This window comes from Podarcis melisellensis (assembly GCF_964234715.1).
Source record: "Podarcis melisellensis genome assembly, chromosome: 1".
NCBI classification, from domain to species: Eukaryota; Metazoa; Chordata; class Lepidosauria; order Squamata; family Lacertidae; genus Podarcis; species Podarcis melisellensis.
The window spans coordinates 41,511,763-41,528,216 of record NC_138528.1 but is presented as its reverse complement, the minus strand read 5'-3'; the positions used below and the strand labels follow the sequence as shown (position 1 = coordinate 41,528,216).

The following is a 16,454-nucleotide window of genomic DNA, read 5'->3' as shown; positions in this document are numbered from 1 at the left end:
ATCTCTTGTTCTGGCATGGTTCCCAGACAGAAAGTAAGTTGCAATGTGGTTCTTTAGCAAGGCCAGAAGGCATCAGAAAGGCCTGAGAAACAATGGACTGTGTTCCCTACCTTTGTTGCAATCTTTGTAGTTACAGCAAGCGGAATGTTTCTGATGCTTAGCTAATGCCTTTTAACTGCTGAGAAAAATGATTTTGAAAAGCTCTGAGAAGCTTTGAGCCTGCTTTGGTGGGGGGTGACTTCGGGCCTAGGTGAGGTCACCTGTCCTCACCTTCCTTCACGCTAACCCAGAAATAGTACCGGGTTAAGAACTTTGCTTCAGGATGAGAACAGAAATCGTGCTCCGGTGGCACAGCGGCAGCGGGAGGCACCATTAACTAAAGTGGTACCTCAGGTTAAGAATAGTTTCAGTTTAAGAACGGACCTCCAGAACGAATTAAGTTCTTAACCTGAGGTACCACTGTAGTTACAGGTCATCCTACATCAGAGTTCTCAGAGCAGCCCACAACAGGAAATGAAACCATTAAAAATCTAATCGCAATAAAAGCAGCAATATAAATATAATACAGCATAAAAACATAAGTCACATAGAGTAAGCACAGATTAAAGACAGATTAAAATGCCTGGGAAAATAAAAAGATCTTTACCTCACACTAAAATGGCACCAAAATATGCCCCATGTGTGCCTTTTGGAGGAGGGCATCCCATAGTGGCAATGCCACCAATGAAAAGGCCCTAGTGCACATCATTTGGTTAGGGGAACTCAGAGGAAGATCTTTGAGGATCTCAAGGCATGAAGTCAGTGATCCCAAGTGCTACTGCCTGAACACAACTCAGATCATTTGGTTGCAACTGAGTAGTGTCAGACAAATCTGTTCACAAGAAAACGTTCAGCGCAGGAATGGCAGGTAAGGGTGAGGGAAAACCATGTTTTCCACTTGCTTGTTCTGTAGATTTTAATATAAGAGAGCAGCAGCATCTCATCCTCACTGCCATGGTTGTCTGATGTTCAAGTCAATGTGTCACAGACAGTGTCAAATACAATGGTACCTCGGGTTACATACGCTTCAGGTTACATGCGCTTCAGGTTACATACGCTTCAGGTTACAGACTCCGCTAACCCAGAAATATTACCTCGGGTTAAGAGCTTTGCTTCAGGATGAGAACAGAAATCGGGCTCTGGTGGCGCAGCAGCAGCAGGAGGCCCCATTAGCTAAAGTGGTGCTTCAGGTTAAGAACAGTTTCAGGTTAAGTACGGACCTCCAGAACGAATTAAGTACTTAACCCGAGGTACCACTGTATACCCCAAACTAGCTGTTATAGACCTCATGGGCGGGTCCCCTATTTTATGGCTGAATATAGGTTGGAGCCAGATTTATTGTAGGAACTCTGCTCATGGGCTGTTCCTGCTGCAGGAAGGGAAGGCTACAATTTTGCTGATTCCTCCTTCTCCCTGCAGCACCCTTAAGGCCTGTTCCAGCTTGTCAGGGGCCCTTCCAGGACAATGAAAAAGGTGGCACAACGGGCTGCAAACAGAAGTAGGAACTTGCAAAAATTGCCTCTTTCTCCCTTCCTCCAGCAAGAGCTTCCACTGGATAAAAGGCCCTCCCACAAATGGAGGAGCAATTTGCAGTTTTAAAAACAAAAGAAAAAAGAGTAAAATTAAATTCTGACATTCTACCCTGTGTTTTAATCTTTGGACAGCAAATTTCTAAAATAATTGAGCTTGCAAGAGAAAAGCAAGCATCTGAGCTAAAGGCACTAAAGGAATCCTGGGAAAGGTAGGTAACAAAATAATGTAAGTTTTTCCCAGCGTTTTCATCTACTAATTTTGCATGGTTTAATTTTTGCTTGTGTTTTCCCTGCTCAGACTGGATTGCAGCTGATAGGAAGGGGGCAGTTATTTTGAAACGGCTCAGTGCATGCAGTCCTGGTTGGTGCTAGTCTAGTTCATCTGTCGTTTGGCTGGGCAAGAAATAGAAGGGGTGGTCAGAAGGGATTTGCATGATGTAACCTGCACACAATACCTATGCATTTTCTCTCATTCCACTGGGATCGTTTACCTCCGGCAAGGAACATTTTCAGGCCTGTAAACAAAGAGCATTATGTGGTGCTTCCTTTACTAACCTGTGCTCTATGACTGAAATGATTGAAGACATTAGGTAGACAAGAAGACAGCAATTTACAGAGATAAAAATGTGTTATTGCTGAAATCGATCAACTCTAGGTGATATCTTCCTCTACAGTGACACTAAAGAAATGAAGAAGAAACTAGAGGTGAAAAGATTGGAAAAAATTCAGACCATGGCTAAGAACACAACCGACAAGAGCGCCCAGGAAAGGTACTGTGGCAGACTGATTGGCCTCTTTGGAGTTTGTATCTGCTGAACTCTTTCACAGGGCTGGGCATTAGCTAGAAATAGAGATGGACAAAACTGTCAATTTTGACCCTCTAAGTCATGGGTCAGCAACCTTTTTCAGCCGTGGGCCCATCCACCATCCCTCAGACCATGTGGTGGGCCAGACTATATTTTTTTTGGGGGGGGGGAATGAACAAATAACCCAGACATGCATTTTAAATAAAAGGACACATTCCATTCATGTAAAAACATGCTGATTCCCGCGCTGTCCGCGGGTCGGATTGAGAAGGTGATTGGGCCGCATCCGGCCCCTGGGCCTTAGGTTGCCTACCCCTAGTTTTCCTTTTTCAAGTCTTAATTTTAGATCTCCACATTTCTGCAGCAAATTGCAATTTATTTTTTTAATCCTCTTGAAAATTCACCAGTATTTTAGTGCAAATTTATCCTAATAAACACATTTTGACTCATGCATGCATTTTTGCAAGCAAATCCCAGTAATGTAATGCATTTTAATATTATTTTCACTAATATGTGCATTTTAATGCACCTTTCCCCCTAATATTTTTGTATATGGTTTGGACAGAGAACTGCTATTGCAAAATTTGGAAAAGTGCACATTTTGAAGGATGGCCATATTTCAGTTTGCATATTGGTTCAAGAAGTGTGAATGAGGTAGTTAAAATGGAAACAAAACAGAATTTCTCCTCCATGCCTAGCTAGAAACAATTTTTTACTTGCAAAGAGCCTAAAACTTAAAAACAGTGTGAGAATTCTGGTATCCTGCTAAACCAATGATGGCTAACCTTTTTTGACCCAAGGGCCACATTCATCCTTGAGCAGCCCTCTAGGGGCCACTTATCAGCCATGAGTGTGACCCACACACTCTCCCACACATCCTCTGCTGATCTGTGCTTATCACACACACTTCACATACCCTCTCAGCAATCTTGAAAGACAGTGATTGGCCTAAGGTCCCAAGTGAGTTTCATGGCTGAGTGAGAATTTGAACCTAACCCTCCCTGGTCCTTGTCAGACACTCGTAAGTACTGCACAGGACATTCTCAGGTTACAATTCATTTGTGCAGGTTTCCTTAACTGATACACATTGCTATCATCATCACTACAGGGAAATCCTGTAAATCTGTCACTTTAGTACAATTCTTTACAACACAATGCCTTTTGCTGGCAAATCATGTACCTTTAACACCCTGTCATTTTAATTCTTAACTGGGCATCTGTGATAAACCTCTCAGTCATGACTGCGTTTCCCTGCTGAAGGTTATCATTATCAAAGTGTGCTGATAGGGTGGTTTTTTCCCTACAGACTGAAGAGAGAAATCAACAATGCACACATTCAGGAAGTGGTACAGATGGTCAAACAGGTAAGGCTGTCACGAAAACTAGCTGGATAAGGCCTCTGGCAAATCTTAGTCCAATTGTACAACGCAAAAGTACACTCTCGGGATCATTTTACTCAGCTTAGCTTAGGCCCGAACCGTTTATTGGAGGACCTGTACCTTTACCACCCCACTGGAACTTGAAATCTCCTGCTGTGCCTGTCCCCTAGGTCAGGAAGGTGGGTGGCCACAAAGGAGAGAGGTCCTTCTCACGATGACAGTATTAACTAGTTCTTTTTTTTTTATAGTCCTTGGTTGCAAGCTGCTTTGGATAGCCATTTTCCCAGAAAAGTGGCCTTTAATATTTAAACATTTTTTAAAAAATAAATAGCTATGCCTTAGCTGGTAAGAAATCCTGAGTGTGCACTCCTGCTTTGTCAGCTTAACACATTGCTGATGGACCACAGGGATTCATCAGGGGTGTTTCCAGGGGGCAGCCAGGGGCCTGAGCTCGTCGTCTTCTTCTTTGCTGGGTCCCAGAATTCCTGCCGCTGAATCACTTTTTACTGAGCACACTGCAAAATGCAGTGCTAGTGTGAAATCCCACCCACTCACTAACTCAGTTTGCCCAGAGGCAGTCTATACCATTATGCAAACTTGTGCCATGAGCCTATGCCCCATGGACCTACCAATAACATTTGCCGCTTTTATACTATCTGAAGAAGTGTACATGCACACGAAAGCTTATACCTAGAACAAACTTAGTTGGTCTCTAAGGTGCTACTGGACTATTTTTTTTTTTATTTCGCTTTTATACTGTTGCTTTGAAGATGGTGGCTTTTAAAATACTTTCTTTCCCTGCTTCAAGATGAATGAAAAGCAGGCTAGGGACCAAGAAGTACTGGAGAAAAAGCAGGCAGCCTGCCTAGAAGCAATCAAGGAAAAGGAAAACCAGGTAAGAGGATGGGAGAATCAAAGATCTAGAATAGACCCCAGAGATAATTTACTCCAACCCCCTGCTCTAAGAAGAGTCCAGCAGAGAAAGCCAACAATCCTTTTGAAGCCCTAGTTTTGCTATGGAATGGTTGAGATGAAATGGGTGGTTGACACTATCGCTCCTGAGCATCCTCTCCAGCTTTGTGGCACCCAAGTGGCTGCTTGGCATTCTGGGGAGCTTCAGGCAATGAAGCAAGTCTGACAAAGACTAGAGGGCAAGTGGTGCAAACCTCACTCCGAAGCCAGCTGGGCACTGACTAGTGCACATAAGCATGCAGAAAGGAAACAGCAAACAAATTACCCAGAGTTGGGAGTACCAAGGGGACCATTTGGACTGGGAATGTGGCGTTGGGCAGGGGTCAACAGCACAGCACTCACATACACCAGTGTGCTTGATTGTACTTGCTGTGGTATGTGCTGAAGGTCTCAGCAAATAGCTCAGCAAAATGCGCAAAGGACTGTTTGTTGTCCCTGCCTAGCTCCTGTTTGCAATGGTTAATCCTCTCCTACTTTGAACCTGCCCCATCCAACATCCTTGCATTTCAGTGGATGCCAGGATTCGATGCCCACCCTCCTGTGCAGAGCTTCTCTTTGTCAGTTCATTAGTGGCAGATGTTATACCACAACCCCATGGCAGCCATTTTGTGCTTTTCCACACCACAATGACAGCAGCCATTTTGTAACGGTCACCCACAATACTTTCCCAGTATTCCATATGTGCTCACTGGTTCAAAACGGCCGCTGACCTCCTGTGTAGGGTAAAGTGAGCCCACGTGATTCCAAAATCCCGGTTCCTACCCCCTTCCCCAAAGCTATTGGCTGCCGAGGTGCCTTGCACGAGAGAACTGGCATAAGGTAGGGGGGTGTACAAAGTAATCCCTCCCAATCCAAATATGGTCAGCTACTTTTCATAAAAAAATGATCCTAATAGCTCCCCATCACAAAAGTGAGCATGCCTAATTTGGCCCTTAACAACTGAGGTTTTGTAAAACAAAGGCTCCCCCCCCCCCCCAGCAGTACCATTTAAAATTCCACAAACAAGCAACTACTGGGCTTCTTCTGAGCATTTGAGCAACATGTGTGTCTCATGTACTGACCTCTCTCTTGGTACAGCTGCAGCAGGAGGCATACGCAGAGTACGAAGGCAAAGTGAAAGCTCTTGGCTCAGAAGTGCAAGTTTTAGTGAAGAACTGTGTGAAAGCTGATGCAGCAAAGAAAGAGGACCTATATGCTGCCAGTGAGGGAGGCCAGGGGCTGAAACAACAGCTGCAAGAAAACAACCTGATACCTGTTGCTGAAAGATGTGAAACTCAGACGGCTGAGAATACAGCAGAGGATGAGGAATCTAGCGAAATACTGGTGAGCAGGCTGTGAGTCTCTCACCTGACCCTGTTCTTAAGGCACAGATTTTTTTAATGACTCATTTTGTTCCAGACGTTACAGTTCCATAGAACTTAATGGGCTGTCTCTTGTCGCACTTCCATCAGCTCATTGAATCTTTGATTATCGTGATCTGGTAACCCAGATTAGTTTGCATCTACACTGGAGTTTCTATCTCTCAGGATCTGTAGTGACAATACAGGATAGAAATAAACTGTTATATATTGAAGTTCTCACCCTGGCCACCAGGGCGTATTGTGTACGGTATATAGTTTGCACTCGGGTCCACTAAGTTAATTTAGGTGGGAAACCCTGGGCTGTTGTTGTTACAATGTTGACAACCAATAAAAGCAGGCCGGCTGAGCCGTTTGCTGTTCAGTTCAGTTCCAGCTTACTTATAAAGAACTACTTGGAGAAATCTCTGTGTCGTCTGCTATGTCCACCCACTACTTAATATAAACTTTAAAAAAAAAACCCCAAACCTGTAGTCGGAATACAAAAAGAGCCTTGAAGGATCAGAATAAATGTCCAGTTAATTTAGCATCCCATATCCCACAGCAGTTCAACAGTTTTTCCTGGCAGGGCATGAATGCAATGGCTCTCTCGTAGAGGTGAGGTTTTTCCTCTTCCAGGGCACAGTTGCCCACCCTACCTGCGTCAAAGTCCAAGGGTTTGTGACTGGTTTAACGAAAAAAGTGTCTTCTTTGCGGGTAATAGTATGGTCAAAAAGGAGGCCTGAAATAATCCTAGCTACCAGAGCACTCACAGATCAATTGCTACAATCACTAAATCACTTTTTATGCACACTTTACCCCAGGATATGTATTTTTATGCACATTACTTAGTTAGTAAACACTGCACTTTTGACCAAACTGCGAGAGGCAGTGGAAGACAGGGGTGCCTGGCGTGCTCTGGTCCATGGGGTCACGAAGAGTCGGACACGACTAAACGACTAAACAACAAAAAAACACTGCACTGCAAAATTCAGATAAGTGTAAATTTTGACAGATGACTGCATTTTGGTTCACACATTTTAGAAAGTTTCTGCCCTTCAGATATTTGAAGATAGCTATGCTATTTGAAGAACATCACCACTACTGAACATCTTACGAGCTATGCATTACTGCCTTGTCTTTCCTTCACACTGCACCAAGCAGTCAGTCAGCAATTTCTAGCAGTTTATTTTTTGTTCGACAAATGAGATACATTCATATTAGCTCGCTAGCCAATCCCTTTCCTTTGTTGGTACCACCTCCTGTGTAATTCCTAAAATCTGTTGTTCAAAGGGCTGTTAACAGCTTCCAGAAAACAGTGCACTGTTTTCACTTGACAAATAATCCGTACCTCCATAGGGCATTACAGTGCTATGAAATTAATTACCATGTTGATTAATCTAGGGATGCTTAGACCGCATGCAAAGTCACCAGAGGGAGACGTTTCACCCAAAGGGACCTACAATAACAATTGCAACTGGAAGAATAATAATCACAACTTCAGGGAGTGGCTTTGGGTTCTGCTTTGCTGCTGCGCTCATTGCTGGCATTGCATTCTTTATGACCAAGTTCTGATCAATATCAAAGCACTTGTCAACATTCTCTGCATTGTATACAGCTGAATGAGTGCTGCTACTGGAATAGTATTTAGCCCAGATTAATTTAGATGCAAGAACTAATCACAAGACACTATAGGTGGCATTTATTTAGAGTAGATCCATTGGAAATAATAGACCTGACTTACTGATTGACCACTTTATATTCTTCAAGAAGCTCAAGGGGGCGTACATGATTCCCCCCCTCCAAATTAATCTCCACAACAACCCTGTGAGGTAGGTTAGGCTGAGAGGCAGCGACTGGCCCCAGGTCATTCAGTGGCCTTCATAGCTAAGTGAGGGTTTGAACCCTGGTCTCTCAGGTCCTAGGGTCTGAATTTCTAACTACTACACTCATTCATTCATTTCAGGGGGTATACCCTTGAGTAAATCTTACTTGAATGTATTGCAGGGGTTGGACTAGATTACCCTTGTGGATCCTTCCAACGCTACATATAATCCTATGATTCTACGACACCCAATATTTTGTGTGTGCAAGTGCATATGCTCGGTGTATTCATATTGTATCCTAATTTGCAAATGCACAGAGCAATCTCACCTGCCTGGATTGGAGAGGATACATGGTGCAGCAACCACTGGATCCATCGCCCTGCTGCCCCAGAGGGTGGATGGCAACTAGTTCATTCTTAATTATACCAGCTTCAAGGCTGGTCAATGGTTTTGCGGGGGGTGGGGGGGGAGTGACTGTTCTTCAGATCAACCACCTCCCCCAACATGTTTTGTTCTGGACTCCACCACAAGCACAGCTTTCTGCTACAGCAGCAGGAAGGGTCCCAGTGGTGGCTGGCTAAGTGAGGGATCCACAGCACCCTATATCCTCCTCTTCCATCCTCCCAGTGAGCACAAGATTGTTCCCTAATAGGCCAACTCTATAGGCAGGAGAAATATGCAAACAGCAATTTATCCTCTTTTCTCCCCCCACCTTCATAGACAGAAAGGTTGCTATAGATTGTTTTGTAGCAGGCTGGAAAGGAGCAGAAGGCACCTCACCTGATTGCTGGCTTATTAACCTCCTTGTAATTATTTCCATGACACTTTCTCCAAGAGCTTTACAAACACCAGTATGGAGCCAGAAGCAGATGCCTTAAGCAGAAGCTATTGCTGCGAGGAGACTTTTCAAGCAGTGCGGAGAGTCAGGCAACCAAAACGCCAAAAGCAAATGCCCAGAAAAATACCCACTGCAGCGTTAGAAACTCATATATAAGCTAGGCACCAAATGGCTCCTTAAACCAGGGTTACAGTTGCCAAAACAGAATGTCTAGTTGTCATTTGGGGGCCAGTCAGCTCAAAAGTCGTATTTTTCAATACAACCTTTAGGTTCCTGAAATTTGTCCCGGATAAAATATAATGGATAGAATTCTACAGGATGTGTTACTAGTCTGTGAAAACAAGATCCAAGGATCCCCAGGCATGCACCTCCAGATGGTGGAGACGTCAGGCGCCATCCTTGGTGCCCAGGCAGCCTTACTTGGTCCCATGTGGCTTATAGGCACCTGATACCTGGCCAATTTTGAATGCTGACCCACCAGAATTGATGTGATGCTGACACTGTTCTCATGCTCCAGGCACTTACAGTACAATCCTTTACATGCCTGCTGAGTTCAGTGTAGTTTACTCCCAGTGTATAGAACTGAAGCCTGAAAGTCTCCAAAGCATAGCCTTAGTCAGAATGGCTAGAACACTATTTTAAAAATGTTTTCATCCCTGGTATGTTGGTCCAAGTCACAGGACCCTGCCAGGTGCTGCTCAGCATGTGGGCTCCACCAATTCACCCTAAAAGGTCCTGCATCTGATGCTAGTGGTGACCTCTGGCCTTTAGCATCCTACCACAAGCATCCCTTTGCATCTGACTGCAGTCATGTGCTGAAAGCTGGTGGGCGCAGAGCTAAGAATTCACCAACAGGCACTGCACACCTGTCATGAGTATCCGGCTGCTGGAGCTGGTTCTTGACACAGGGAAAAGCTGTCTGGCAGCAGCAGCACAACAGCTGCTTGCTGGTGGGATGATGTTGCTTGGCCCTTAGAAACAATGATTAAAGAGGAAAATGCAGCACCTAAAATACAGGGGCTCCCACTGAGTTGGTAGATTACCATGCATGTGGAGGTTCCTGCTGAATCTAGCAGGGGACAGAGAACAAGGGAAAACCTCAGTTCTCCTTTAAAATTCAAAAACAGTTTCTAGACCTCGTGGGTAAGTTTGCCATTGGCAACTTGGCTTGCAGTAAGAGCACAGGGCTCTGATGTTCAGAGGTGGGTCCTCTATGCACTGCCTGACTCAAGCTGCAAACTCATGCCAGCAGCTGGTGTTGCCTAGCCATGCTCCCCAACACCCATGACATCTCGCTTCCTGACATGTCATGAGTTTTGTGTACTTTCTGTAAGCCAGATAATTGACAGATAGATTCAATTTATGCTGGATTCATCACTAAAATAAAACTACACTACTACTTGCAAAACAGCCTGAATTTCTGCCTTAACCTAAGGCAGGGGTAGCCAATGTGGTACCCTTCAATGTTGGTGGACTACGACTCCTGTCATCCCTGACCATTGGCCTGTCAGGAGCTCATCCTACATTTGAGTAGGATCCTGGCAGAGACACATGCCCGACTCGCATGTTCTCTCCCTCCTGGGGAACGAACATCACAGCGACCAATGCCAACAGACACCGGCACACTTAGGGATCCGCAGTGTTCAGTTTGTGTAACCAACCTCAGCAACTCAGCATTTTGGCTAATCTACTTTATTTACATATAAACATACATGGAGAACTGCAACATGGCTCCCTCTCTCTCTAGCATCAGTCAGCAAAGGGAATGAACAAAGGAAATAGTCCCACTTCATGGAAGACAGTAACACAAACATCCTGTCTCCATCACTTCCCACTCTGTGGAGTCAAAACATACATTGTCATATGAAAGACAACAATCCCATGACTGCAGTCACGGAGCAGGAATTCTAACATGGCCATGCTGGCTGGGGCTGATGGGAGTTGTAGTCCAGAAACTCCAGAAGCTCATGGATCTGCCTCACAACAGTGGGAAGCTGGTTACAAAGCTTGGGAGCCATAATCAGAAATGGGCTCCTCTTCACCTGCCAGAATGGGTGCGCCAGGAGAGTGGTTCACCCAGTCTCTTATAGAGAGATTTATGCCTTAATTCTTTTTATGTATGAAATGGTTTTAATTGTTAAATTGCTTCAATTACTTTCATATGAAGCCATTCATAAATGGATGGAAATAAATAAATAAATAAATAATCAGGCTGCAAAACCTGAATGCTGCAAAAGCAGAATTTTTGAGAGGGCAGCATAGAGATGAAATGAATGCAACTCTGGGCTGGTTCCTCTATGTTTGCTGCATTTCACAACACACAGCAGAAGGTGTGTACAGCCTCCCCTGTAAACCACTGACTTTGAGGTCATATGAAAGGATATGAAAATTTCACCTAGGGTGGTGCATTTGCTGCAGGCATCCAAGAGCCCCTGCAGGAGGAGGTGAGTACAAGGCAGTCAGGGCAATCGTGGACCACTTTGGATTGTGGATACACCCCTTCTTGCACTGATCCCAGTGTTGTTACTAACCATCTGCCCTGCAGGAAAGTCGAGAGCAAAAGACCCGCAGGAGGTGCGTGGGCTACAGGGACTGAATGTACTGCATATACACACATCTGATCCTCTGACAAGCTCATGCAGGAACAAAGGGTGAATTCACACATGCACAGTTGATGGCTGTAACTTTACAGCCACCCAGAGCGTCTTCACATCACCTTAACAAAATAGTGGTCAAAAGGCACAGTTCAGACCTTCTTCACCCCGTGATAAGAACTACCAAGTGATGTGCAGATAGATTCTGTCCATGGAACCACACACTATCAATGGTATAACCCTGAGCCCTGAAAAAGTTGGGGCATATGGATCCCCCAAGTCATTTTCCAGGGGGCTGGACTTGATTACCCTTTAGGTACCTTCCAACTCTATTTATTTTATTATTATTATTTTCACGTCTTCCTCCCTCCCTGAAGGATTTCACAAATCGGAGAACACCACGCGTGTCTTGTTTCAAAAAAAACACCGTAATTCCCCGCATATCTATATGACAAATACCATTCCAGTGTTCTTCGGTTTTTAGACTGTTGTCACAGTCAGCCAATGGAGATATGGACGTGCCACCTTGAACCAGTCACACGTCACACCATTGAAAGCACACTAATAACAAGGGCAGCGTATCGAGCGCACGACATTGCCCTGCCTTATTCGAGGTGGGCGGGGAGGAGCTGGAGGGGCTCCGGGAACCCTCGACGACCCAGCCCCGCCGCCCGCCGCGCGCAAACCGGAGAGCGGAGGTGCCTCGGTGGCTCTCTCTCTCTCCCCTGACACTCCAAGGCGGCGATCGCCATGGCGACTTGAGGCGAGGTTATAAAGCGGCTCCGGGGAGCCGGCGCCTCGAGTCGCCGTCGGGCCATGAGCCGCGCGGGGTACGAGCAGCAAGCCATGCTGCGGCCGCGGGACCTGGGCCCGGGGGCCTCGACGCGCACTTTCCTGGAGGCCATGAGCGCGGGCCGCCTGCACCTGGCGCGCTTCGTGCTGGACGCCGTGGACGGCACCATCGTGGACTGCCGAGCCGACCGCGGGCGCACGCCGCTCATGCACGCCGTGGCGCTCAAGGACCCCGCCTGGCGAGTGGCCTTCGCCCGGCTGCTGCTGGAGCGCCGCGCCGCCGTCGACCTGCGCGACGACGCCGGGCGCAGCGCGCTGAGCCTGGCCTGCGAGCGGGGCTACCTGGACGTCACCAAGCTGCTGGTCCAGTACGGCGCCGACCCGGACGCGGCCGACTCGCGAGGCTGGAACCCGCTCATGTACGCCGCCTGGCAGGGCCGCGCGCCCGTCGTCGAGTGGCTGCTGCGCTCCTTCCGCCGCCTCGGCCTCTGCCTCGAGCGCGCCGACCGCGCCGGCCGCACCGCGCTGCAGCTGGCCGCCAGCGAGGGCCACGGGCGCTGCGTGAGGGCGCTGCGGGCCTCCGGAGCCTTGATCCTCGAGCTGCCCGAGCCGGCGGCGGCGGCCCCCGGCGACGGCTCGACGGCCCCTCGGTCGCCTCGCGGGGACGGCGGCGCCCAGAGGCGGGAGCAGGAGGACGACGACGACGAGGAGCAGCAGCAGCAGCAGCGGGGCCCAGACGCCGCCGCAGCGCAGCATGGCTCCGAGGCGGGGAGAGGGGGCGCCTCGTTGCGAGGCCGCCCGCTGATCCGCAGGGCCACGGCGCCCGACTGCCAGAGCCTGCTCGGCTACTAGGCGGCGAGGGCGGGAAGCGCGCGTCCCCTCGGCGCGGCCAGCTCCCACTTCGCCTCGCAGGCGTTGCTTCTGCCCGCGGATCCAGCCTTCGTCGTCGGGTTCCGACTTGGCCGCTTTGTCAGCGACCTTTTGGACCATTGCATCGTTGCCCGCGGGCGGATTCGGAGCGCCTCCGCACATCCCGAGGCTCTCCCGATTTCGTTGAACAGCACCCGAGAAGCGCAGGTGTTAGCATTTGTTTAGTTGAAACAAGTACTGTAGCAATGTGCACTGTAATAAGGTGCGATGAATGGTGATTTACTGCTTTCTCTTGTCAAGAATGTTCTAGAATGATTGGGCGTAAGGTTCTCGTCGATTTCAGCAAGAGGGTCGACGTGTACTTCCTTTAAAATCAACCTAAAAGCACAAAATGTCATTGTCACCTACAACATTCATGTTTCCGTTGCCCGACTGGAGTGTTGTTGCCAGAGCTATCTTTGCACATCTCAAGAATTTATGTACCGTTTGGGGGCAAATCTTGCAAAATGTGCAGGTGGAAAATCTCAGGAGCCTAATCCATGGATGGCAAAGTACCAATTTGTCAAACCCTAATATCTTCCAGCTATGAAAAAAAATATTGGTAACCTATCGCTGTATAGTATACAGAGAACAGTCAAGTAAAACTAATGGTGAACCTGGCTAAAAGTGCTGAAAGGTCAGTTCAGGGCATGACAGCAAAATAAAAATTTTGCATTTTCTGAGAATGCTTCTTTCTGTAATGGGTGAAATGGATCAGTGGTCATTTTTGTAAAGAACAAAAGTGTCAATATGATGTCCATTTTCAGGGCAGTTTCTGTAAGGGCTTCTGAAGAAGATTTTGCACCATGTCTGATTCTTAGGAGATGCTTTCGTGTCCACTTATATCTGTGTGGATTTCTTTATCTAAATGGAATTGCACTCATGTACATTGTCTTTGAATCCAGCAAGCCTTAATAAGATAGAAATTTATTTGTAACTAGATGCCGCATTTGCCTGAAATGATTTCAGCGGAGTGTTTTGGGATGTTTGTGGCCTTTCACTTTTTGTGGCATTTTTTGTTCAAGTTTTATTTATTTAGTGACACTGCATGAAAGTAACGGAAGGACAAACAAGGTGTGAAGTGGGAGTTGTGTGATCAGATCAGCTGTTATTTAGCCACAGAGGGGGGAAATGATAAGGGCTCATATTGTCCCTGTCTCCCCAGCTCCCTTCTGTGACTAAGGTAAAGGGAAGGTAAAGTTAAGGGAAGGTAAAGGACCCCTGGACAGTTAAGTCCAGTTAACGGCGATTATGGGGTTGCAGCGCTTATCTCACTTTCAGGCCGAGTGAGCCGGCATTTGTCCACAGCTTTGACCAAACAGCTTTCTGGTCATGCGACCAGCATGACTAAACCGCTTCTGGAGCAACAGGACACCGTGACGGAAGTCAGAGTGCACGGAAATGCCGTTTACCTTCCTGCTGCAGTGGTACCTATTTATCTACTTGCACTGGCGTGCTTTTGAACTGCGAAGTTGGCAGAAGCAGAGACAGAGCAACAGAAGCTCACCCCTTTGCAGGGATTTGAACCACCAACCTTCTAATCGGCAAGCCCAAAGAGGCTCAGTGATTTAGACCACATCGCCACAGCCTCCTAGTTTCAACTGGATGAGTTATTGGAACACGTTGTTGGTGTTATTGCTTTATTTACATATTTAATTTTTTTGTTAGTTAATAGTATATTATTTATTAGGTGGTTGTTAATGTATTCAGATATTTATTTATTTATTGTTGTTGTTGTGGAAGGTTAACCCATCTTCCCTGGTATAACAACCCCAATCCAAATTCTGTTTCTTCGAACAGCTTTTAACAAAAGAAAATTACATTGGGGAATCCAATCCTGGATTTCTCAGGCCCACTGAATTCAACAGCACTCATTTCTGGTTAGACATGGTTTAGCATTGCAGCCCTACTGTCTGGCAGCAGCTCTCCTGGACTCTCAGGCAGGGGGGTCTGTCTGCTACATCACTTGCTACCTGTTTTTTTGTTTGTTTTGAGATGTCAGATTTAAACTGGGATTGATTTTTTATTGCCAAAACTTTAAAAAAGCACACATGGTGGTTAAGTTTTTGAAGATAGGAGGGCAGTGCACTTGAAAAGCACATACTAACTTGGAAAATTATTAGCAGTTTAGATAATAGTGCATGATCATTTTCTTTCATTTTCCTTTCATAACATCTTTGTAAATTGTAGTAGTACGGTTTTCCACTTCAGAAAGAGAGTTGAAGCTGCATTGGTGTCCATCTGATGAGTCTGCAGCTGATCCCCATCTATTAATTTCTTAGAGCCAGGATTCTAGGAGTTGCATTTTAGTAGCATTGACTGCACAATTCAGAAACACATTGTAAAGCTTTGATCCAGGCCATTAAAAGGGACACTGAGTGCAAAATGCAGCGTGTAGCAATAACACAATGTCAGTTCCATACCCACTGTTCCAACATACTGGCTTTATTTACTGGCAGATGCTCTCACTTGTATGCATTCAGTGTTGAACTTCTGTTGTCTACGAAGACTGTGACTTGTTCCTTTTGTTTCTCTTTTTTAAAAGCACATTGTGTTTACAGCAGGATGGACTCAGAATTTTCTTCTTTCAGATGTTGTTTTTTTCTGGTAAAGGGTTATGTAGCTTATCAAGCTGACCTTCTACAGAATGCAATAAAACTAGTTTCTTGCTAATTGTATGGCTCTTTCTTGCTAAGGAATCCATTGCTGAGTAAACATTTCCCCCTGTCTACTTTGGCGGATTAATATTCCACAGCCTTTAAATGTGTTGTAGGAAGAGGAGGTTATTGTTTTGTTTTGGTTATAACTATTTATTTTGTGCTTTTATGCTGTATCTTGTGAACTGCTCCGAGATCTTCAGATAAAGGGAAATATATAAATTTAATAAATAAAATAAATAATACAATCAGATTATGTGTCCTCAGAAATGACACCCCTTCCCTTTTAGGAATTCAGTGGCAGAGTAACCTCCATATTCATTTTGGGATTACTTTTTGTTTTCATCAGTCACAAGTATGAATGGAAGGATCTGTCCATTTCGCTTCTCTCTGTTCCATACTTTTCCAATCTTAAATTCAGGTTATCCACATTTCTGCAGCAATTTGTGATTTTTTCCCTTCAGCATTTTAGTGCAAATTTCTCCTAATAAACAAATTTTGGTCTGCACTTTTGACTAAGGTGCACATTTCTGCAAGCGATTTCTTGTAAGAGGCATTTATGTTATTTTTCAGCACACTCATTTTTATGCACTTTTGTACAGATTGTTTAATTGGAGAACTGTATTGCAAAATTTGGATAGATGCAAATTTCAAAGGGTGGCTGTGTTCTGGTCTTCATACTTCATACTGTTTCAGAAAGTGCAAATTTGGCTCTAAAAGCTAGGTGAATTGAATGTCTCCCCCACCCCTAGTCACAAACCTTTTTTATTTTC

The 16,454-nt window shown here is 45.8% G+C and overlaps 2 protein-coding genes across 4 annotated transcripts in view; both read left to right on the top strand.

The window, feature by feature from the left end:
* Nucleotides 1–6,490, top strand: part of PLCB2 (phospholipase C beta 2) — a 55,088-nt gene extending 48,598 nt beyond the window's left edge. For all 3 annotated transcript variants that reach the window (XM_081886487.1, XM_081886488.1, XM_081886489.1), the window contains 5 exons: nt 1,704–1,780; nt 2,246–2,341; nt 3,684–3,741; nt 4,565–4,651; nt 5,806–6,490. In XM_081886487.1, the coding sequence (XP_081742613.1) occupies nt 1,704–1,780; nt 2,246–2,341; nt 3,684–3,741; nt 4,565–4,651; nt 5,806–6,066 (579 nt within the window). In that variant the 3' untranslated portion in view covers nt 6,067–6,490. The remainder of the gene's footprint in view (nt 1–1,703; nt 1,781–2,245; nt 2,342–3,683; nt 3,742–4,564; nt 4,652–5,805) is intronic.
* A 3,980-nt stretch (nt 6,491–10,470) lies between these two features.
* Nucleotides 10,471–15,697, top strand: ANKRD63 (ankyrin repeat domain 63). Its single transcript, XM_081887445.1, has one exon. The coding sequence runs from the start codon at nt 12,140–12,142 to the stop codon at nt 12,965–12,967; it is 828 nt and encodes a 275-aa protein (XP_081743571.1). The 5' UTR covers nt 10,471–12,139; the 3' UTR covers nt 12,968–15,697.
* Nucleotides 15,698–16,454: the final 757 nt, after the last annotated feature.

Bases quoted from the DNA above. Each gene is read 5' to 3' on its own strand.
- ANKRD63 (XM_081887445.1), top strand. From the start codon at position 12,140: ATGAGCCGCGCGGGGTACGAGCAGCAAGCCATGCTGCGGCCGCGGGAC.